At 36.7% G+C, this 24,576-nt stretch overlaps 1 protein-coding gene across 10 annotated transcripts in view; it reads left to right on the top strand.

Annotated features, from left to right (window-relative positions):
- EIF2AK2 (eukaryotic translation initiation factor 2 alpha kinase 2) overlaps positions 1-24,513 on the top strand; it is a 32,073-nt gene extending 7,560 nt beyond the window's left edge. For 2 of the 10 annotated variants that reach the window (XM_026081184.1, XM_026081182.1), the window contains 15 exons: positions 1,395-1,511; positions 4,603-4,717; positions 5,909-6,096; positions 8,419-8,545; positions 10,219-10,301; positions 11,245-11,329; positions 11,814-11,848; positions 12,017-12,145; positions 13,868-13,987; positions 15,488-15,595; positions 17,190-17,382; positions 19,714-19,839; positions 20,432-20,530; positions 22,588-22,650; positions 22,751-24,513. In XM_026081184.1, coding sequence (XP_025936969.1) covers positions 1,395-1,511; positions 4,603-4,717; positions 5,909-6,096; positions 8,419-8,545; positions 10,219-10,301; positions 11,245-11,329; positions 11,814-11,848; positions 12,017-12,145; positions 13,868-13,987; positions 15,488-15,595; positions 17,190-17,382; positions 19,714-19,839; positions 20,432-20,530; positions 22,588-22,650; positions 22,751-22,870 — 1,708 coding nt within the window. In that variant the 3' untranslated portion in view covers positions 22,871-24,513. Of the gene's footprint in view, positions 1-12; positions 123-164; positions 440-1,376; positions 1,512-4,602; positions 4,718-5,908; positions 6,097-8,418; positions 8,546-10,218; positions 10,302-11,244; positions 11,330-11,813; positions 11,849-12,016; positions 12,146-13,867; positions 13,988-15,487; positions 15,596-17,189; positions 17,383-19,713; positions 19,840-20,431; positions 20,531-22,587; positions 22,651-22,750 lie in introns of those variants that run through there. The other 8 variants (XM_026081185.1, XM_026081186.1, XM_026081187.1 and 5 more) reach the window with 8 other exon arrangements.
- Positions 24,514-24,576: the final 63 nt, after the last annotated feature.

Here is a 24,576-nt window from a genome sequence, read left to right as displayed (position 1 = left end):
TCCGGTAAACGAAACTGGAGCGGCCGCTGACGTGCGGAGCCTGCGTCGTGGCTCGGCTCGGCTCGGCTCGGCGTGGCGGGGCGCTCCTYGGGGGTTCTTCCAGCGTGTGCCGGGGCACGGAGGTAGCCGTGGGAAGAGGCGCTTGGAGGGCAGGCGGGGTCTGACATGTCCCGCGGGGGAGGCTCTCTTCACCCGGCTGTAAGGCGGCGCCCGAGCGAGGCGCCCTGCTTGCGCCGGGGCTGCCGGGCGGGCTCGGGGTGCTGGGCTTCAGGCACAGCCGAGCGGCCCTTGCGTTTGGGGGAGAAGCCCCGTCGCTACCTCCCGGAGCCGAGCCAGCTGCTGCCGTTCCTCCCGGGAGCGGGGGCTGCAGCGGGGAAGAGGGACTGCTCGCCACTGGGCTTGGAGGTGGCAAGGGCCGCGGGGGACGAGGCGCCCGGGGGTGAGCTCAGAGAGTCGTCGTGGCCTGTGGAGGGATTTGAATCGGGGTTTCCAGTGCTCAGAGAGCCTGAAAATACACGGGAGTTTCCAGGCCCCTGGGGAGTGCGTGGGATTATAGCCCATTGGGTACTCTGTTGGGTACTCTTCCTTTTACTGTGCATTGGAATGGTAATCCTAACCGGGCATGTGTTGGGAAACAGAAGTATCCTTTCTGGGTGCCGTTACAAGTTGCCCGTTAGAAAAAGATCAGCTCAAAGTGGCCAAACTGTACGTGCACTTCTGTAATCCAGAGGAAATTTTCAATGGAATAGTTCAGCAGGCAAATTAATTGTAGGCAGTCAAAAGTTTGGAAATGCTCTTCCTTGCTGCAATTGCTGGTATTTTCACGTTGTTAGCTGCTTCTTCCCTCCCTCTCTCCCCAAGTTTCCGTTTAAAAAATCCTGCTGTTAAATTGATTTACTTTTTGCTTTTTAGTGTAGTTCTTTATTTTTTCTTCTGCTTATCTATTTGAGTTGTTATYGTTGCCATGGATTTATTTTCTGTATGTGTCACTGGGGCCTGACAATCATCACATTTTGAAAGGATATGTTAAAATGCCTCTCTGCCCCACTCTGAAAGAACTCATTTTAATTCTGTCAGGCGAAGCTTTACTGATTTTTTTTTTCCTCCTGATTCAGTCAGTGATCAGCTTTTTCTTGCCACATCTTTCCTAATCACTAAAATCCCCATTTCACTTTTGAAATGTGTTGTTCTAGTTAAAAACAATAGGTCTTGAAAAACAGTTGCAAATCAACTGCTTGGGTTAGAAAGCTACCGTGAACTTAATCYTAGTGGTACCAGTTTTATATTTTATGTCACAATACTTGTCTGTCAGAATTAAGGGCTGTCTCTTCACTGTGCATGGAGACGTAGTCATGTCCTTGCATATTGCTTTACAGAACCTTTTTTTCTCTCAGAGATTGTGCCAAAATGGAACGAGACTGCATGGCCAAGATCAACAATTATTGTCAAAAGAATAATTTTACATTGCTTTATAGTGATGTCCAGATGACTGGCCCTTCTCATGATCCTGTGTAAGTTCAGAATGCATGTCAATGAACTCTGGGACTCTTAATTCAATGTACAAAGCAGCTAAAGCTTGCAATCAGTGTCTTTTTAGGACCTGTGAAAAGTAAAAGCTAATTTTCTGAAAGTGTATGTGCGGTAGGAGAGCTGATTGAAACTTGTGTAAAATCTTACATTTTAGCCTTACATACAGATTGTTGGGGGAGGGTCATGTGAATTTAAGGAGAAAACTTATTTCAGAGTTAATGGCTGTTTACCAAGGGCAACAGCAATGCACATTTTACTGGTAGCTATATTGTAAGTATGTTACGTATATGTCATGGAGAATCTCAGGAGGTCGGGGATTATGGCAAGTATTTCAGTTTATGATGAATGCTAAATTAAGCGCTTTGTTTATTATTTAGTTTTACAAGGGTGTTTACAGGAATTATTTTTTATTTCTGTTAATTCCTAAGYATTTGCATAAGGGTTGGGTATGTTAAGTGTAGTTAATTTTTGAACGTCTGTTACAAGAGAAGGGTCTTTTTTGTTRAACTGCTTTGCTTTTATTTTTAAAGATAGTTACAGGTGATGGAATATGTATTATTTTTAACATCAATAGGGTTTTTTTTGCTGTTTTCGCCTTGCCAGAGGTCATAGATACCCAAGATCTATGATATGTTTCTTTCTGTTTGTTTGCTAGTTTGCATGAAGACAAACCTCATGCTGATAATCAGGATGTTTCTTTTAAACTACAGTCTTCCACATTGCCAGCTAGCACTGTCCATGCTGAGCTATTATTAGACCTAAGCATAACCCCAGAGTAAATTAGTATGCATTAGCTGTATCTCAGATTTTGATCAGTTATCTTACTTTTTCCATACAGCTCATGTAATTCAAGAAAGTAACCCTTATCACAGTAATTGCCACTGCTATAGTCGCACAGCTGCATGTTCATAGGTGACTCAAAGGTGATGGCTGGGACTAATAGAACTTAAACATGTTTCAGACTTACCCATTTATCTCATTTATTGCATTTTTTCATTTTCTGTGTGTTCCACTACATTCACAACCACAATTTAGCCAACTGTCTTCTATTTGTAGGTCATGTGCAGTGGGATAGTGGTATCTAGGAAAATCCTGGATAACTTGGCTATTCTGAGGAGTATGGTGTGCAGTGCCTGGCTACAATGAGTCAGTGCTGTAGACCCCCTTGGGTGTCCCTGTGGTGCCTCAGTGCTCTGACTACTAGCGGGGCGGCTTGGCCATTGCTGATCCAAGCTGGCTCCCTAACCCTTCTGTGCTGTGTCCCACCTCACAAGCCCTCCTGGAGCTGTCTGGGACATGACGCAGAGATACCTGCTGCCAGCTCCTCCCATCCTTCCCTGGCTTTGGTGCTGTAGCAGCTGCTGCTATGATGTCTGGCAGGGATGGTGCTGAACACAGCCTAAGAAGCTTGAGAGCACAGGCTGGCTCTGTCTTGAGCTGCTCCAATGACTTTGCACTGCACCGCCAGCTTTCCTGGCCTGGGTACATAGCATGTGGACAGCCAGGCCAGCCATGTCGAGTCTGGGCAGGGCTTATGAACTTGGGGTCCATGGTGGGTAAATGTGGCTGTACTGCTTTTGGGACCAACTCGTGTAACACTCCCTCAGATTTAAATCTAAGGGATGAATAGTCCTCAAGTCAGATAATTAGCTCATGGTCATTGAGACTCGGACTACAGATTTCCTCAGAACACTTGAATAAAATGGTGAATTTTGGATGCGAAGTTGTAGAATGTGCATAGTATTCAGCACTTATGTATAGGTTGGCTAACAAGCCCTTTCTGGAAGAATGATCTTTCTTTTAAGCTTTTTTTATGCTCTTTTTCATATGTAGAGTATGTGGCACAGTGTGGTGTGCCTTGTCCCACTCTTTCCATCCTTAAGAGCTCTCATAAAGGCTCGCTTATGTGATGACTGCAAGCACTATTCTGCATCATGTTCCTTTTTTCACCCTAACGTTTCATTAAAGGAGAGTGAAGCTGGAGAGCGCAGTTTCATTAGAGAATAAAGTAGGGAYAATGAAAATAAGTCAATTCCTGAAATCATTCCACTCTTCATGAGACAAATTCTCCCACAGAGAGACTCATGCTGTTCTACCTAGACTGCTGCTTTGTGTGTAATCTATCTCGTTTACTGTTAGCTTGAATAGCTTTATGCTGTGCTGCAATCTGAAGTGCAGTCATATCCTGAGGCCACAGTGGCACAATCACTTCAATTCCRTGGAAGTCTGTGCTGTTGCCAAAAGCAGAAATTGGTCATCCTCCTCTCCTCTATTGATTTGGCTGAAAATCAGCCTTCTTTATTAGGTCACTTTTGAGTTGGACCAGTTTCCTGGTCTGGCTCACTGTGTAGCTGCATGAACAGCAGTACATGAACAGTTGTGCAAGGGAGATGGAGAGGATCAGTGGCTGAGGTGGAGAAGTGGTGGTGTGTGKGTGTGTGTGTGTGGTTTTTTTATGKTTTTTTTTTTAAGTGGTAGCAGAGGGTTATGCTGAAGTTGAAGTGACTATATAATTCCATCCTGAATATCTCATATATGTCTTTTATTCTTTTTTTGAGAACTGGTAGAAAGGGACTGCCTTTAAATTTTTGTCACATGAAGCATCAAACACATTTTTTGCACCTACTAAATATTGTAYGTAGCAGTATATCAAAGGTGTGTATAATGGCACTTCTGTATCCATGAAACCTAAGCTAGCTAATCCTTTCCCTCCATATAGCTTTGCAGTGCTGAGAAACATCCTGGTGTTAGGACTTCACAGGCCTGCCTTTAATAATGGTGACTTGATGCACTCCTTAGTGATTTCACTTTTAAAATCAGTTCAGCATTTAGAAATATTGTTAGAACCAACAAAGAATATGGATTTGTGATTAGGGAGGAAGCATAATTTTTTAAAACTATTTCTTCTAAATAATTATGATAATCAGGAGTTGGATATATCAAAGTACATGAATGCTCAAATACCTCCATGGTTAATCTATAGTATTTTGCAGATTTTTTTAAAAAAAAAAGAAAGTTGAATCCAAACAAAATTGTATAGGACAAAATGTAACRAAGTTTTCTTCATTGCAGATTTACAGTTGTGGTTAAAATAGATGATGAAGAATATGGTACAGGCACTGGTAAAACTAAGAAAGAAGCAAGAGCAGCAGCAGCAAAAATATCATGGGAAATGATAGGAAAAAAGGTGAGTAAACTCTAGGATTTTTTATTAGTAAAGGTTGAAGGTGAATTGCTAAAAGTAGAAAGAATAAAATATTGTTTTTTTTTAATTTGGAAGAGGTTCTGATTATTTAATTTAAATTGTCTTTGCTCTTTGTTATTCAGTGCTTTTCTACTTTTTTCCACTGAAGTATTTTCCTTGTCATTCTACTAATAGATTGTGTGTAGTATTAAGAGTATTTCCTCCTCTTATGTCTAGGAAGAGGAGGAAATTAATTTGCCTTTCTTAAGCTGCCTTGGTGTGTCCAGAGTGTACGGTGTTGTGGGGGGTTTTTTTTGTGTCTTGACAGTTGTTTGATGATGTAATACAATGTCTTCAAAACATTTGTAGGACGTTATTCAGTATGTCTGTTGCCGCTTTGCTCATAAAATTGCATAATCTCACCTAATACTCTGTTCATCTTTGTTTCCTTGTCATTATATTCCTGATGATATAGCTGATTCTGTGCTTTTTATCCTTGATAAAGGATTGATTTTAGGTTTGAATTTTGTTCCCTTAATTTTTTGCCATGTGTTTTGTAGTAACCATTCTTTATTTTTCTTTCTGACTCTGAATGCTTCCTAGTACCTTTTAACTGAAATCTTTTCTTGTCTGTTACCATTTGCTTTTTACCATGACACCATCATTATTTAAAAACAATTGCTGCATGTTTGCTAATGTATTATTAATGGTGGCAAATTGGGAGACAGCTGTGAAAGGAGCCCTGTTTGTCCTCTCATATATGCACCTGAGCATTTGCAGCCTTTGCTCATAGCAGCATCAGCAGCTTCCTGCTGCCACCCCTCTTCTTGGTTCTGAATCAGGCTGGGAGCAAATTCAAGAGACAGAATTCACTTGTTTGTGAGATATCTCACTGCTCATTCCTTGCCTTTTCTTAAAAGAGGGTGTGAGACATGGTGATGGGTTGTAAAATACATTGGTCCAGTATTTGGAAAATTTGGCTTAAGTTTCTTTGGAAATTCAAAATGTAATAGTTTTAGGTTGGGGTAGCTGTCTTCTGCCTTAAAAGACTCTATTAATGCACATTTGGAATATTTAAAAATATTTTGAAATGCTCACAAACCTTGCAACTATACTAGTTCTCTCATACACTGTTCTTCTTAAACCATTTATTAATCTTAAGTTTTTAAGTTACCTATTTTGCCTGTTTTGTAGCAAAGTAGATCTTCAAATGTGCAAAATCAAGAATTAATGACATCTCCAGTAACCTTATTACGTATGCCAACAGCAGAAGTGCTACCTGCATTCAACTATGTCAACTGGCTGAATATATTTTCACAACAGAAAATGCAAGTAGTTGGTTATAATACAAAAGCATATGCTGGAGATGACCACATTCCCAAGTAAGATGTACTTAGAGATATTTGCTTTTACGTCTCCTCTGTGTTTGCTGATACTACTGTTAGTTACCATGAATAGTGTCATCTGAGTCTTTTGGAAGTACGGTCAAGATTTGGAGATAGGCTGGAAAGAATCCAGTGGAGGACCACTAAGGTGTTTAGGGATTTGGAGCACGAGACATATGAGGAGAGACTAAAGTTCTGATCAGTTCAGAAAGCTATTACATGCTATTAGTGGAGTCATGGAAGAAAAATCAGCCAGGGCAGAAACAGGAGGTGGAGAAAGCAATTCTGACTCAGGATGTCTTTAAGTTGAGATTGCTGGAGATGACTATATACAGAGAAGTACTGTTATATGTTTGCCCAGTTCTCTCTCTCTGTCTGTCTCTCTGCTCCTCTTGCTCCCTCCCCCCGAAGCATCCACAGTGGGTCACTGTCTCAGGATATCAGACTAGATTGACTTCTGGTCCTGTGCCGGATATTCTTTTTTTGCTACGTGTTTCTCTTACAGTGTGTAAAGAATGCTGGGAATAGTTATGTTTTGGGGAATTTTTTTGATAGATGGGAGAACATTGAAGGAATAGGTTGAAGCACAAACAATACCTGTCAAAGAAATAGAGGGGTTTGTATTAGGGGTAACTACTTCTTGGATCTGATCTCAAAGAAAATAAAAGAGTATGTTCTAGTCTCTGCTTTTGAAACCTCAGCCAGAAGAAAATACACCACTTACAATGATTTTTTAAGTTAAAATGACAGCAGAGTCTGGCTTCCTTCAGCCAGTGCTTCAGTGAGGCAAAACAGAGAGTCACTTCCTCAAGAAAAGATTGGTGGKKTTTTTTTGTTTGTTTTTTTAACTTTATGTGTCAGAATAATTTCCTGCTGCTTAAGTAGGCCAGCCTTCAGCTTTAAATTTTCGATTATCTTGGTTGCTGCTCTGGCACCTTTGTGGACCTCTCAGCATGTAATTCTGAGGAGTGATAAAGAATATATATATATTAGCTCTCTTGACAATAGCTGCTGGCAAACTCCTTAATGTCCTAGGATCATGCTGTGGTGGAAAGTAGAGTGAACCTCTTTGAAAACGTCCCATTTTCTCTTGCTTTTTGCCCTTGGGTTTAATTCAGACACCCTTTTTCCTATGAGGCAAGAAACACTTTTATTTTCATGCTGTTCATGTACATGGCTTTCCTAACGAGGCAGTAGAACTACTGTTTTAATTCCGTTGTTCTCTAAGGATACAGCTGGGTAGAGAGCGAGGTATCAATATAGATTCTGAGTAGGGCTCATACGGTATATATCAAGTCCTGAAGGAACTGAGGAGTGAAGTGATTGAACTGCTGCCAGTTTTTGAAGTCTGCTTCAAATCAGCTACTGTAGTGGACTACTCTACCATACTTAAATCCAGTCACGGTTTTAACGTCGAGGAAGTTGGAGATAAATATATTGCAGGGAATAAAAGATACTAATAGGGTCTCTAATCCCTACACACATCATGTGGGCCAAACAAGCATGTTTTGGGTCTCTTGTCAGGGAACTAGTTGTTCAGTCATTTATTTCCACTGTGATTATGTCCTGCAATATATGAAGTTAATACATTTTTATATGAATTTTGAGAATCAGAGCCATATATTAATGCCATCGTTCTGTGTTTTTTTTTTTCGTCCCTGTGAAAATGACCATGCCTTAGTAGTATTCTTGAATAATAAATGTTCAGGAATTCATTCTAGGGAAGATGCACTTTATCAAATGCTTCTTAATTGGTACTTGTGTCCCTTTAAGGATCAGCTTGGTTAATAAAGTTATTTACAAAACATATTAAATAACAGCCATAATAAAAACCTTAATTCTCTTTATTTTATCAAGATTTCTTGATACTGACCTTCACATACTGAAAATTCACCAGAAACATATCATTCTTTAAGCTACACCTTAATCAGCTTGCTCTGAGAGGAGGGTTTTTTAAAAATAACAGAATCCTGTAGGCAAAACTATTAAAATTTTAAACTAAAAAGCACTGGATTACATTGCATATAATGGCACTTTACATTTCAGTTCAAAATTTGCAGAGAGTCTGTGGTTGTGGGTGCCTACCAGATGAGGCTTTGAGGAGTTCAACCCTCAAAAAATGTTAAATACATTATTCTGAAAGCATGCCAAATTAGGTATCTACCATTACTAATTATATTAAATGAATATTGAAAATATTTTCTTGAAGATGTATATTTTAGGCTTCCTTTCTATAATGTTGGTTGACTGTACTGTTTTTTAATTAAAGCTTGTCATTACAGGGTGTAAGGAGACTTTATTCTCTGTTATATTTTACAGGTTTTTGGTTACTTGTACAGTTAGTGGTCATGTTTATGGAAAGGGCACTGGAATTTCTGAAGCTGCTGCTCAACAAGCTGCTGCAAAACAAGCATATGAGAAGTTAAATGAGCAAGGAGATCTAATAGTATGTACTACATTTAGCCTAAAAGAGAAGTTTAATTTTTGTATCCTTAATCTTTGAAACAGATTTCCTTATTTGGCTTAAAAACATATTCCATGGATTACTTTTAGGAAAGAAACGGTCCAGATTTTGGAGGGTTTGTTGGGCTACAGCATTCTGTTGGTGAAACTTGTTGTGTTTTTATGTCCGGTTGCTGGGTTAAAAAACCTCATAACTGCTATCTCTAACTGTGTGTTTCAGAACATGGTCTGATATGTTATAATACAAAGATGCAGGTATATTAAAAATTTCTGTATTCTCTCTACTGATTGTCTCTTCGAAGTGCTGTCAAGCTGACTGCTATGAATGTAAATCTCTTATTGCCTTCCACTGGGTCTAAAATCTTCTGTGAAGTATGAGAAAGGCAGAATCAGGAGTGAGAATCAAAAGAACTGTCTTTTTAGGATTACAAGGAAAGATCCTATTGAAGCAATCTCTAACACCATCTGCTAGAGAGCAGAGTTGTTGTCTTCATGACAGCCATCATTATTTCCATACATGCACAAAAGTATCAGAATTCTAAAATCCCAAACCACTTCTGAAATACACAGAATAGTACATATGAACTAACTTATATGGCATGTAATTTGAAGTTTTGTAGTGGAGGAAGGCAGTAAGGCAGGTAAGGAAAGAAATCTTTTCCATTTTAAATACTTGACAGCTTTCTGTGGATTTTTTCATTTTTAAGTTACCCACTTAATTAGAATGGTCTATTATAACTCTAGAATCCTTCCTTAATATTGTAATGTATTGTGAGCTGAAGGATTTTTATTATAGTCTGAAACTTACTACCTCAAGCAGAAGCTCTGTCTTAATTATTCTAAATGCAGAGTGGTAGTTTCTTGTTTACTTGTTTTTAATTTTTATGCTAAGTTTATTCATTCTCAGTGGTGTCTGTTTGACAATCAAAATGTAACTAAATGTATGTAATCAGCAAAAAGCAGTAAAGGCCCAGTGTATTCCTGAGCCCCAAAAAGAAGGGAGAAGAAAGGTTTCTGTTTGTTGTTTTTTACTGAAACATAAACTCTAAATTTGTTGACTTTTCATCAGGTTAAGGTCTGTTACAATTGTAGGGTTTGCTTTTAATGTTACATTTAAGTTCTTATGACATGGGGGGAAAGAAGGAGGGGATTCTACTAAGCATTTAGGATTAATTAGGCCCTGAGTTAGCAATACAGATTTTAAGGGTTATCGCACTGAAGGCATTTAATATATATATATTTTTAACAGACTTATAGTTAGATTTGCTGTTGTCCTGATTACATATACCAAAACCTACGTATGTCTCGTTTTTCACATGGACAAGTGCATGTTCCACTAACAATGGAAACATTTGCTTTTGGTAACCCTCTATTGTCTTAATTCTTAATAGATCTCAGATTCTGCTTCTGCAGATGTCAGTATAAGCTGGATGCGAGTGGAAAAATGCTGCCTGTGAAAGGGCCTTGTTTTTCACTACTATGGGTGGAAGTTGGGCAGATGCTTCTCCTATGCATTGCTTCAGCCGGTAACAACTTCCACTTAGAACCTCATAATCTTCCCTCCTCCCTTTTAGAATGGCACCTTTTGCACTAGGGATTTTCTAAGTGATTTTGTTAAGCATTTTTAGTTTAGGTTTTTTTTTTTTTTTTTTTTAGGGGGGAAGGGAAACATCTAACATCAGTTCCACAGCTAGCAAATCTAGTAATTCCTTTGGAATGTCAAATCTGTCTGCCTCAGAGTAAGTTGGATTCACTGATAGTGTGATATTAACAAAATGTATTTACTAATTTTAGAGGATCATGTGATCTAGTTCTAAATAAAATCGCTCATAGTTTCTTTATTGCAGTGTAAGGATGTTCGAGTTTGTAATTCTTTGACTTCAGAAGAAAATTCATTATAATTGTGCAAGTCTATTTGACCCGAGTCCTTACAATTTAGCTTATAATAGTGTTAGAGCTTTCTGATATATTTATAGCTTGGCACAAATAATTCTTTCAGAAACACTTCTATTGGGACATAAACAAAATAATGAAATAATGCTACTCCATTCAGTAGCGTTATTTCATTCCATTTCTAACACTCGTTTTCCTATTGTGGCACTCTTGTGAACTTGGTATAATTCAATTTCAGTACTTTTCTGTGCTCTACATTCTGATTTCTTCTGTATTTTTTTTTCCCTTTCATTCTTCATAAATCTTCATTCCCACTGAAGGGAAAACTTGCTTACCGAGGGAAAATGAATGTGCCTAATGTTTCATTTGTGGTTTGGGAACCATAGATAAGACCTTTTGTGCCTAACAGTTAATTTGACAGTGGTGCTACTACTATTTCTTTTATCTTCCTTGTGCCGTTGTAAAGCAAGCTGATACATAAAATGCCAGAGGTGGCTGTACTGCATTGAAATGAACCTCTGTACTTAACCTTGTTAATTGAAGGATATCATCCTTTTTAGTTTTTATACAAATAGAGGATTTTATTGTAAAATATTGCTGTTTTATTAGCTGTTYGGAATAAAGTTTTGTAGCTTAAATCAATCATGATTATTAATGCTTTTTTATGTTTTACTTCTTAAAAATTGTACCCTGTTTAATGCTTCTTTTTTCATAGTAGCAAGCATTGTAATTTTTATTTAGGAATGTGTTACTTACACCTAAAACCAGTCTATTATTTTTCCATGATAGTGGTATTTCTTTTGAAGACTCAAGTGCAAGCGTTGTAGAAAAAATAAAAAACATGGTAACAAGTGAAAAGCCTTTACCTTTTCAGGTATAGTATAAAAGTGGTCTTACTCATAATTATATTTTAGACCCTGAATAGAGCAAGCTTCTGGTCAAAGTGTAGCATCAGTTTGCTCCTCTATGYGCTAAAGTTATTGCTAGAAAACATATGTGGATTTTTTTCCCCTGAATATTCTGCACCTTATTGCTGTGAACCATTAGTTGTTTATTTATTTACGGTAGACCCAGTTTATGTACTGTTAACCAAATGGGCTTGTACTCCCAAGAAAGAGGACAGAACTAACCTTGTATTTTCTATGCAAATAGAATGATTTGGAAAGAATGATGATGTCATACATAGAATATGTGAAAAAATTAAACTAAGATACAACATCAGTCTTATTACTTTGTATAAGGTATGTTCATATTTATAGACAATTGCTAGATACAGTTTCAGGCACATTTTAAACTAATTTTTTATAGTGAAAATATTCAATATATCTTAGTTGTGTTTGTTTCTCTTTTTTGTGTAGAGAAATGCTCAAAGTTCCGCTCTGAAGCCCAAAAGGTATGTGTTTATTTCTAGATAGCTATTTTCCATAAATGATCTTGCAAACCTCTTTAGTGTTTTCTGTACTTAACATAGAAATATTGCTAATAGCAAGTATGTTTCTTTTCTCTTGTCACATACTATAGAAACAGTTCATTATAAATTTTGCTTTTATCCTTGTTAAAGAAAACTGGCACCTAAATTTGATAAGGCAAGAAACGAGGAAGAAAGTATGTCAGATTCAGATGAAAGTTTGTCAGATTTGGACACAAGTGAAAGTGAGGAGGGTAAAAATGCATGCTCTGTGGATAAAAGGTAAGAAAGAATTTTTAATAAGATTTGTTTGGCAGTTACGGTATGTGGTGGTCTAGATTTCTGTTTGTTTATTTGAAATAGAATGTGGGAAAATACTGCTGTAAAAGTAACTTTCAAAGAAAATTGATACTTGGGTGTTTTGTTTTTTTTAAACATACTCTAGCAACTGATATGCAGTGATATTTGATGCTTACAACCAGAAGTCATTTGTGTGAAGGTATGAAAGTAATTACAATACAGTCTGTCAAGGCAGGTACATATATCGAAATATAACAGGTAAAATGTTCTACTGACATAGTGAAGTGCCATCTGTAACCCTTGTAATAGGAAACTTCCTGGATGCATTGGCTTGTGGCAGCCTTCCATCACCGTCCTTCCTGATTCCTCAAATTGCCTTTGTGACATAGCAAGCTTTTTTATAATCAAATATCTACTATCTGAAATATTGGAGAAAGAACATTTTTGTTTCACACATGGAAGGATGGGAAAAGTTCTACCATCCAGAAATCTCCCAATAAATCTGTACTAAAGCACAAAATAGCTTGTGATCAGTTTGATGGCAAGTCTGAAAACCTTTATCTGGATTATAACAAAAAATGAAAAGAAAGGGGCCAGTGTGAATCTGGTATCCTTTTTTGATAAATACAACAGTTAAATGTTGCATTATCTTGCTGATCGATTCTACTGTTCTAAATAACTTTAATAAGGAGAATTTTATGAAAGCCCGTTTAAATGGATCACTCTGAGGTTGCCTGAAGAGCATGTAGTGAAGCAGGAGCTATGAACTCTTTGGCCTTAAATGTTGAAGAATATTTTAAGCAAGTGCAAGTATGTGTGTCACAAGCAGTATATTTCTGTAGGAGCTTAATACGACTTTAAACATGGGTCTGTATTTTGTATGTTCAAGAGACAGGTTAGAACATTCTTATGAGTACCCAAATAAAGGAATAGTTTCTTCGTTTTTTGAAGCAATGCAGAGTAATGAATGAAGTGGCTTTATTCTTGTTGCCATATGAAAAAACTAAAACTGTCATGAAGCTTCATTTGCAAATGCCTAAAATTGAAAATTGAAGGGTAAGTAAGTTTTGAGATCCTGTTTGGTGAAAATGTTGATGGGTAGCATGAATAGAAGCACGTTCCTCTTGATACATGAGTTTGAATAGACTGAGAAACAACTTGAGAATTGTCATGTTAGCGGAAAGGACATTCCTCAAGTTGAAAGTTTTAAAAGTCCTTTCAAAGTTACTGTTAAAGATGTTTTGGACTAAATTCTCAGTAACATTTTCATACTGATGCACTTTTATGCAACCACAACTAAGATATGTGGGTGATCTCATTCCTATTTTGCCTGGCATAGAACTAGACTTAAGCCTAGAATCTGGATGTTTCTTATCCATAGGTGATAGTATTACATCTGAGTGCCTRTCTCAGTTTCTCTTTGTATAAATTATGAAATATTTACTAGAACTACTAGTTGGAACTCATTCTTTCAGATTTCAGGTGAGAGCTGTAACTGTGGATTATAGGATCATTTTCCCTTGTTTTTTTTTGTTTATTTTATTTTATTTTATTCTTCAGGACTTAGACTTAGACCTAAATAGGTGAGTGATCCTTGTAGAACAGTATTTCAGCAGATGTATTGTACTTTACAAAATCATTCTTGTATCTTCTAAGTTTAATGTTAAAGACACTTAAGTTACTTTTTTTTTTTTTTTTTTTAAGATTTCTTACGGATTTTAAAAATATAGTGCCTATTGGTGAAGGTGGTTTTGGGAATGTTTTCAAAGCAACAGCAAGGATTGATGGGAAAACCTATGCAGTCAAACGAGTCCACCTCACAAAGTAAGTACTGTATATCTACTTGTGTTATTTATTTATTATGTTAAAGACACTTAAGAAGTTACTTTTTTTTTTTTTTTTAAGATTTCTTACGGATTTTAAAAATATAGTGCCTATTGGTGAAGGTGGTTTTGGGAATGTTTTCAAAGCAACAGCAAGGATTGATGGGAAAACCTATGCAGTCAAACGAGTCCACCTCACAAAGTAAGTACTGTATATCTACTTGTGTTATTTATTTATTTTAGGACGTCAGTTTTTAATAGTTTAATTATTTTGTCTCTTTAATAGTTCTTATAGTATGTAAGCAATTTCCACTATTAATTGACCATTTTTCTGGTTAAACTCTGTTTTCTTTATTTCTAAGTGAAGCTGAAAATAGCATGCAACTCTGCTAATTTTTATATGCTGTGGAATAATTTTAGGTGCAGCTGTACAAAAATGATTTATTAAGTTTTACATTCCATGAACAAAATTTTACAGAGTTTTTAGTAGTTATGGTTATTATATGCTTGAAGAAAACTTGCTGATTTACTTTGCTGAAACTTTGAAAGTAGCAGTGTTACTTTGGCAGGTTGCATTGTCTGAAAATGTCCTTACCGGTAACATATAACATGACTATAAATACAGAAAATGAACAAAAATGAAAGTAATAAATTTTTGTGTATGTAATTGGAACATACTTCATATATAACCTGTGTTGTCATTCTTTGGACACAATGTTACTTGTCCTTTATAAATCCCAACACAGAATCATTATCTTAAATTATTTACAGTATTTTTCTATAACTAGTATCTAGTAGTGTATTTTATCAGCAGCTAAAAAACTAGAATTTCTTTTAATCTGTTCAGCAAATTTCAAGTTGTTCCTTTAAAATCATAATACTTACCTTAAATTTGGAAAAAATTGTCCCTTGTATTGTGTAACTGCCCTTYTTCAAATTTGTGTGTCCTTCACAATTATACATTATTTTAATTTGTATTACAGTCCTGAGAACTATACTAAAAACTATTCTACTGATACTTCAAATACAGGCTGCTGGTCTGTTGATGGGTTTGACATTACTTTACTAGGCAATATTATGGCAGCCAGTGTAGGGCAAATTTAGTAATAGGTTTTCATGAGTATCTACACTGACTTCTGGGTTTGTAAACAAACTTCACAAAACTGAAAAGAAATGCGTGAGTGTTTGCTACATTGTGTTTTGCTACTCAGTGTAATTATGCATTGGAACTGCTTTTACTTTTGGCTCTTTTGAGTGGGACTTTCATTTCTCATAAGGTTAAAACACTTCAGCACTTGGGATAACTGAGCAGATGATAAGAAAAACACAGTTTCCAATTACAAATTTTAATTTATTAAAAAAWTTTTTTTTTCAAAATTAATGTAAAACTATCTGTAGATTACAACCGCTCCATGATAGCATGTCTTTTATTGAATTTAGAATTTAATTTTCTTAGGGAAATGTCATTTGTTTGAGATTTTTTTTTTTTTCTTCTGTGTAGGAATGTAATGCGTGAAGTGAGAGAACTTGCAGGACTTGATCATGAAAATATTGTGCGATATTACTGTAGTTGGAAAGGAAAGTACTATGTAACTTATCCAGACTCAAGGTAATTACAAGGCAACTCTGCAGTATGAAACAGCAGCTCCCAGATTGCAATCACAAGCTTGTTTGCCATAATGAAGTTTGTGTTGTAAAAATGAAGGCTGATGATTCATTATAAATCTTTATACAAACAGAAAGGCGTACACATACTTACTGTTAGAAGAAAAGGCTCAGTACGTGTATCTCCTTCTCTTGGTGAACACTCTGTATTATGCAACTTTATCTCTCTCCTCTCTTAATATAAAGAACTTACTGAATATATGTAGGAGCATAAGAATGCAGAACTGAAAATTTGGGGTTAGAATTAACAGCAGAAATTAAAAAAAAAAATTTCTAGCAGTTGGCTGCCAAATCCTTAATTGGGAAGTTTTCTGATTTTTAAAAGTACTGGTCATCCAGCAGCTCTCATAAATTTAATTATTTCTCCAAATTAGCATTTTAACCCTGATGTCTGATACAATATTGTTTGTGAATACAGAGCTGTTGAGAACAGAAATACAGAATGAAACGTTCTTTCAATTAGAGGTAGTCTTTCAAAAGACTTCTGGCAAGACCATGGTGAGAAGTTTACTGGTAAATTAGGATATTACCTAAGTTTCTACTGTATGTCTTTGTCACTAGCAGTGGATTAATACTTTCAAGTAGGTTATCACACTTATCTAGAACCATAAAATATTAATGGCTTAAAAATTAGGCTTAATATCTGTTCAGTGTGCTCAGAAAAAGAGGAATAAAATGGGGGGGAGTCATTGTCAAAGAAGAACAGTTAATATGGCARAGTCTCGATATCACTTAGGCATTTTATATTAAACAGTTATTGGATAAAAAATAGAAAAAAATCTTCAAAGCTGAGGTCCCAACCTGGAATTCCACTTACTGCCCTGACCTCAGGGCTACAGAGTAATAAGCCACTTAATATTTGTTCTTTCCATACCTCAGAATGCCTTATTCCAAGGCACTGAGATCACACAATGCAAATAGGAAAAGTGGTACCTCCTCATTGCTCTGCTGTCCTGCCCCTCTCCATCTCTGCCCTCAGCCTATTCTAGGGTCTGATGGTGAGGGAACCCTTCTGGAAAGCATGAGGCTGTCAGATTGGTGAATATATTTAATGCAGGTTTCCAGTTTTCACAGTTGTTGCTCTAACTCACAGACTTATGTAAAAGATGGTTGTCGCACTCCCTTCTCCGAGGGACAAAGGTTAAAGGAATGTGATCAAATGATATTTGAGGGAGTAGAGGAAACATAATGCTGTGTTTGTTGAGCAGAATAGAAAATTGCAGTGGTTCCTAGAGGGCCAGGTGGGAGCCAGGGACTGTGCTGTTTCTTGCTCTGTGGGGCATGCCTTTAGATATGAGGGGAGCAGAATCTGGGCACTCAGAAAATTTTCAGTGCAAATATGGAGGCAGGCAAGAAGTTAAAAATCTTCCAAGGGTAAGTAGGAACTGAGCAGGGATGCTATGGTCTGCAGTTTTACTTATTTAGATCTAGTGCAAATTGATATGACATCTTGTTAAAATCAAGGGACTTGCACACCCTGTTCTGGGAAACTCCCCATTTTGCTAATTTTAATATGGCTATATAATTTGCTTTTGCAGGCAGAGGCCACCTTCTAAACATAAATGTCTTTTTATCCAAATGGAATTATGTGAACAAGGGACATTGGAAAACTGGATTGAAAATAATCGAGAAAAACGAAACTATCAGGAGATGGCACAACACAAATTTTTACAAATAGTGAAAGGAGTAGCATATATTCATTCTAAAGGGTTAATTCATCGAGACCTCAAGGTAAGTAGAACAGGTCATTTTTTAAGTGGAAAAATGTAAGTAGTACTCACTGGAAATTCAGGAAATGTTAAATTGTTTTAGTCTTTGCTTATTCTATGATGTGCCTTAGTAGTGTGCCTCTTCTGATATGACCAGTATTTTTTTTTTTTTCAGCAACCAGATTTAATTCTAAAATCAGAAGGTGAACTAAAGGATCTCAGAATACAGTAGTTCAAAAAATCAATCATCCATTAACAAACCTATTGTTACTGGGACATGAGACTGCCTATTGGAAAAAGAAATAGAAACTTACTTCAGTAATAAAATTATATAAAACATTTTTCTTACGATAACAGTGGCTGTCAATCAACCTGCTTACCAATCTTATAAAAAGAAAGGTGGCAAAAGGTTGAGACTGGGAAGTTTGCTCTTGTCTTGGGATAGTCTATTTTAATACATGCTGCGTTTTATAACTACATACTCTAGTTGTTGTTGTTGTATCCTGTACACATATAAATATGTGTATGCTACCTTTTTGGATAGAATTTCTGAGTCTCCAGAGGAAGTGCATAATCTTATAACCTTTATATTGAAATAAAATATTTTTAAAGGACAAAATTGCAAGCCTTTTCAAGGTTTCTAATGCTGGTTCTAATGTTGCTTATAGAGTTTTAAATCAGTCGCTGCACAGGCACTGATACAATTTTTAATTACACATTTACATGCCATATTTTTTACAGAATTAACATTACTCACTTCTTGAGCAACTCATTAGTATGGTGGTGTTTGTAAGAACTAAAAATAGCTGTAGCGAGTCGCACTAAATGTTGATCTAGCATGTTGTCCTCCTCATATAATGGATAATTTTGGATACCTAAAGAACATTATTAGAACTTAGAGATGCTACAGTGCTGCTTGCCTTGATGCCTGTTCCCTCCCCTCAAGACTATCCCTCCAGCAACCTGAGTTTTGTGGAATTCTTGAGCCAGCGGTGGAATCTTCTGCGTTTTGCRTTCACTGCGTGGTTCCAGGCCATGTTCATTGCACACTCGTAGAATCTTGTCTTACAGACATGCATGTCATCCTGAACTTTTCTGTGTGGCTTACACCACAATATTGGAGTCAACTACAAATACTCATTCATCTGTTCTCCCCAGATGGCTGGGAAGAAGAGGCCTAATAAATGTCTTCTCTCCCCACACATTACTTCTTGGCTCTTCCTACTCTTCTGGCTTCATATATCCTTGCTCTTTCAGTCCTGCTTTATTTTCATCTCAGCTCAAACTCCTACTTTTCCYTCTTCCTATGAATCTGTTGCCCCAGTCTCTCATCTGCAGAATCTGGCCGTAAGCTACTTTCAAGTTCTATTGCTAACTTGTCTGTCTGCATATGAATTTAGAAACTTCTTTCTCCCCACTTCAATCTGCTGTCCACTCAGATGCTTTGCCAGTTGAGAGCTCCATGTCCCAGAATCCCAGCTGCAGGATAGGTTCAAGCTCTGAGGTGAATGTCTGTTTGTGGCTGGTATGAATGGAGTCTTCAAATAGCATTGCCTTGAAGCACTGTAGGTACTGTGTTAAGTGTGTGGACTTGGTCAAACTTGAACAGAACTAGKTTGGGCATTCTTGACACAATGATCTCTTCCCATAAAACCTTAAATATTTCTTGGCCTTGGGGGCCACTGGAGCTTCTCTGAGTAAAAGATAGTGTGTTTTTCTTTTTTTTGTTTTAATCACATTCAGAAATTTATTTTCTTTACCTTCTTTGGAATGACAGATGGTTTGGAAAACTGCAGCAAAATGTATATGATTCTATTTTTAGTTGCATGTAACTTTATCAAAATTTAAAATGGGAAGTTCAAAGAAACCTTAATACTTAAAAGTGATAGTGAGATGCCTATAGTAAGCCCCAGCTTTGCAACTGATTTAATATGGATAATACTGCTGTGAAACCTAGGTGAAACTATTGATTTGAGTGGAACTCCATGTGAGCCTAAAGGCTCTGCCCAAGTGTGTCAAATCCCAGGACCAGGATCTAAGATTATAAAGCACTTTTGAAAGTGAAATGTTCTATGCAAAATGTATCTATCTGAAGAGAGTTAAAGCATGACCTGAGCTAGTGAAAAATGTTATGGTTACTATGGTGTGTGCTATTTTAAAATTGGTTTGTGTGTTTAAAAAATAAGTTAATTGAATGTTCCTCTGTTCCCCCTCCCCCCCCATTTGTTTCTTAGTACTAATTTCTGTGGAAAAATTACCAAATTTTATGAGAAGCACTTCTGTGGTGCTTATGGTTGACAATAAATCTTAGCCATTTGACAATTTACTTTTTTTCCTCCTCCCCCCCATATAGCCTCAGAATATATTCATATCAAGTGAAGATAAAATAAAAATAGGTGACTTTGGGCTTGTGACTTCCGAGGCATACAACCCTCTGACTGAAAACCGAGGAACAAAATCATACATGGCACCAGAACAGGTAATTGTCCTGCTATATTAGGGTGTCTGTTATTAGACTTGCATTATAAACTCAGTATTGGTTGGGCTCAGCCCTAACATCAGTACTAAACAAAGTTGCCTAAAGTTCCCTGGTGTGATTGTAGACCAGCATAACCTCATTCTGGAGAAAGCAGTCTGCCAGTTTAGTTGGTGTAAATTACAAGGTTTGAAGCTGATGCATAAATAATGCTCTCGCAAAAATAGGATGCCCCCCATGAATTTCAAATTGAATTTAAGTAATTCAGGACTTCTGATAATTGTGGCATTTGCGTCCCTGTATTTTATTTCTTATTTGTACCAGAGAGACATTGTCTTATCRCTATAGGTCTGTAGAAGTGTTAATTCCAGTGTATTCAATGTGACACAACAGTAATTATTTAACAGGCCTTTGGCAGAAAGGATTAAGGACTAATTTGAAGATCAAGTAGTAGTTCCAATCCTGTAGCATTTAGGTGAAATTTTCTACTGATTTCAAAACGTTGAAAGTGCTATCAAGCTGGATTTGATGGAAATAAATTGAAATGCATTCTTATGCATTTATGGCTATGTTTTTCTTATTGGAATCTTTGTAGTTTGGAGACAGATATGGAAAGGAAGTAGATATTTATGCACTGGGATTAATTTGGTTTGAAATTCTTTCGGCATTGGCCAGTTGTCATGAGAAACATAAGGTAAGTAATCTTTAAATTAAAAAAAAAGACAAAACCTCACATTAAGTCATTGCTTTGCCTTGCTGCTGGTCTCTCATGCTGCTTAAATGCCAGAAGGAAACTCTTTATCTAGAGTACTGCCTCTGTTTATTTACACTTCCCCCTGTGATTCATTTCTATAAGGCCTGTAAGTCTATAACACTTCAGTTAAAATRCAGCAACTCTGGTAAAGAAATACCGTTTTTATTTTACTTATCTTCTATTGACATACAAACAGATTAAGTCTTAAGTGTGCTTAGCCATGTACTTATATCTATGGGAAAGCTATTCAAACAGCTAAAAAATACTATCATCTGTTTAAAAAAAAAATCTCAAGTTTCTGATAAATCTTTTTATTTGATCAGAGCATTGAAAAGGATTATTTTGCTATTTTTAGAAAACAAATCCTTAAGAAAGACAGAGGAGACATTAGTTTCTGCCATGCTCTCCTCTTTACTGCAGAGTGAAGCAAGAACAAAATTTCCAGCAAGCCAGAACACTTGCAGTTTTCCAAAATGAAAACAAAAGTGATTTGGAGTATGAGGCTTTGTTTCGTTTARTTGAAAAAATGATACTTCAAAAAGAAATCATTAGTACTTAAAAGATACCTTTCAAAAAACTGTTTTTTGTCTTTTTTTGGTAGTTTGCACATCAGTAGTGTAACAGCTTGTATGCGCAAGCCTGTGTATTTGTAGGATGGGGACAAGGATGCTGAGTGTTTTGTCTAAGGATATTATTTTGTAACATACGCGTATCTTACATAATACACAAGATGCGGTGGACCTAGAAGCTCTTTAACCACATCAGCTTGGCCCTTTGCCAGCGTGAGGAAAACCATACCAAAGTGGTTGTTTGACTTTCAGATTCAACTTTGCTCTGTTTGGCTACCTTGTAGTATTTTCTAAGACATCTTGTTCCTCCTCACAGCTTACTATGCAGATGTGTCCCTAGTCCCATAGTGTTTAAAGTTAAAAGAGCAAGATTAATTTTTTAGTCTAGCTTCCTTAAAACAAAGCATGGAAGTCCTGTGGCTGTACGGAAATGGGGAAGTCATGTGGATGGAAAGTCCTAGGATGCTCTTCAGCTGCTCCATCAGCTTAAAATAATAATTTCACTCAGAGCATAATAGAATCTGTTGTTGGCAAGCCCTGCTGAAAGACCATCATGCAAAAGCAAAGTTGGCAATATGAGCTGAGTAACTGGCTCATTTAATGGTCATCAGCAGGTAGGATCAAAAGTCTAAAGGTATTGGTAAAGAAGAGGAAAAAAGCTTGAAGTTCATGGGAGGTGTTGTTTTACTGGACACTGATTATATGGGCTTGCTAAGCCAGGCCAGTAGCATCCAAAAATCTAGCTAATGATTCCGGCCACATAGCTAAGTGTCCAAGAACACGATTCTTTTTCTTCAGACACCCATTACAGTAGTTAACAGCAAAGTGGGTGATGTGGACATCTTTGTTTACCCAGAAAGCCTCATTGTGTAGGGAAAAATAGTTGTTACCCAGAAACAGTTTCTGAAAGCATGTAATTGTAAATACTAAGTATGTTAGTTGCTTTGAGCTCTACCTAGCGCTGTCTGCAGTGACACTGAAATAAAGTGTGTGTGATACAGAACAAGATAAAAGGGAGGAAGCACAGCTACTTGGCTTGCAAATAACAACATCCAAATGTTATCAGATTAGGAAATTTAGTTTTCTCCCATCACTTTTCTATGTGATAAGGTGATATAAAAAACACTACTTTTAAATTAGGGACAGAAAGATAATGGTTATGAAATGGAGAGTTTTGCCAGAATGAGCACATCATTGTAGTTTATGAAGCCTTTCCATTTAAAAAGGGACAATAGTTCATGACAAGAACATAAAACAAAGTACAACCAAATGTAAAACTTCAGACTTTTTACAAGTACTTTCTTTTTGAAGTCCTACCTTTTTCATAATTTATATTTTCCTAACTACTTCAGTAAATTATGTGGGTCAGAATCTGGGATGCAAAATACAATCAGTGAAAACATMGTGAAAGTGTTATATGACTTTCAGGTATGGAAAGATGTTAAAGAAGGTAACTTTCGAGAGAGCTTCACTCAGAAATTTGCAACAGAGGTATAGTATTTTAACCAATTACTTCAGCTGATTTCTTTATTTACTCATAAACAGTAATCTATATTGATTTCTTTTTTTTTAATTTAATTTTTTTCTGCAGGCACCCATGATCAAAAAGATGCTTTCAAGAGACCACCAAAGACGACCTTCTGCATCTCAAATACTTCAATTTCTTAAGTCTGTTGATAAAGACAATACACATAAAGCTCATACTCACTGAATGCCATTTTAAAAGACTTTCAGACTTGCTTAGATCCATGTCTTTTGAAACTGATGAAATATTATATCAGAAACAACAGCAAGACTTAAGTCTTCTCCTTGGTGTTTAGTCTTCCTGCCATTTATCATAGGTTGAGGAGCTTATTGACTGAAATAGTCACATCACCATTCACTCCCATCAGCTGCAAATCAGGACATTCCCCCCAATGCACTTCTGCAAACATCTGTGTGTGATTTTATTATTGTTATTTTTTAATCTGGAGCCACAGGTTGTGGATGAGCTGAACTATGTTGTTTAATATGTAAAGGAATCTAGTCCTTGGCTCCTAGAAGATCAGGCTGATGTAGTGCTAACTGATCTGTGACAACTGCCTGTATGCATGCTCTTAACATGTGCTGCATCCATTATGAGTTGAGGTCACCTATTGCTTTCTGTGGAAGTAAGTGCTGTCTTATGGCATGCAAATCAAAATATTTTTATTCGTTCATGGTGATGTTATTACAACTACCAGAATGCTCCCCTTAAGACCACAGGAGGTAATGTGCTGAACTGCAAGGAAAGACTAATTTTGTTTAAAAAAAAAAAAAAAGCTAGAAATGGGTGTGGGTTATTTTTTAATTAATTAAGGTTCTTTAAGGACTGAACTTTCTTCTCTCTGACCAACTGTCCAACACCTAGCACCTTCAGTGTTCTGGAATTTAAAGATATTTATGCTTTTAAAGCAAGCGTCCAACTTACTTTTCTGAGCAACGTGCTCTAGGTGACACTGCTTGAGCAGGGGGGGCTGGACTCTATGATCTCTACAGGTCGCTTCCAACCTCAACCATTCTGTGATTCTGTGAAGTGTTCCTTGAGAACTTAGTTGTTGAACATCCAGTTTCTAGGAAATCTAGTTTAAGAAGATCTGTTCTGAACTTCTGAATACTGAGGGKTTTTTTTTATTTATTTTTTCTGAAAGGAACACCTAGTGTGCTCTAAAATATAGAAACTCTTCCTAGAGTTTTCTCAGTAGTAATCATTTAAAATCCTTTCTCAAGAGAGCACCTTAAATATATGTACTACTAGTTTTTATCCTTATTGTAATACCAAAGCATGTCTAACATGTTCTAAAGTGTTCTGAACACCCATGATGGCTCTTCTCCTCATTCCCACAAGAGATAACAATGCAGTTTGCCTGTTACTCTGTAAGTTACAGGCTTCTGTAACTTACAGAGTTCTGATCTGGCTGAATAGGAAGAATTTGGGAGGGGTAGGGAGCAGGGAGAAAAGAGAGACAAATTAGCCCTTCAGATACTTGTCTGAGCTGTATCTTTTCAAACAATTCATAGCTGTGGAGCCCACCTAATTTCATAAAAGGCAAATGAGCAGAGATTTCTAAACAGGAAAATAGTAACTATGTGTAAAGCTTAAAATACTGTATGATTTTTTGAAATTAAAAAAGTGGGTGTTCACTTAAAAGGAATAATAGATATGAATGCATAATCATTTTTATACTCTTAAGGAAATCTACTGCTGATCTTCTGCAAGTGTTTGTCACTAAATAAGCACCTGATGTTCTTTTGTCACATCTTTCTGTAACAAGTAAAGTTTTCTTTTCCTTGTAATGAATGTTTTTTTCTTCACAAATACACCACTATTTTGGACTACTTCATATTTCTTTGCACCTAAAGGTCAGGGAGAAACAATACTGTGATACAGATAAAACA

The sequence above is a fragment of the Apteryx rowi genome, unplaced genomic scaffold, assembly GCF_003343035.1.
Source record: "Apteryx rowi isolate R43461 unplaced genomic scaffold, aptRow1 scaffold_54, whole genome shotgun sequence".
In the NCBI taxonomy this organism is placed as follows: Eukaryota; Metazoa; Chordata; class Aves; order Apterygiformes; family Apterygidae; genus Apteryx; species Apteryx rowi.
The sequence above is the reverse complement of the archived record's forward strand: the minus strand, read 5'-3'. Positions and strand labels throughout refer to the sequence as shown.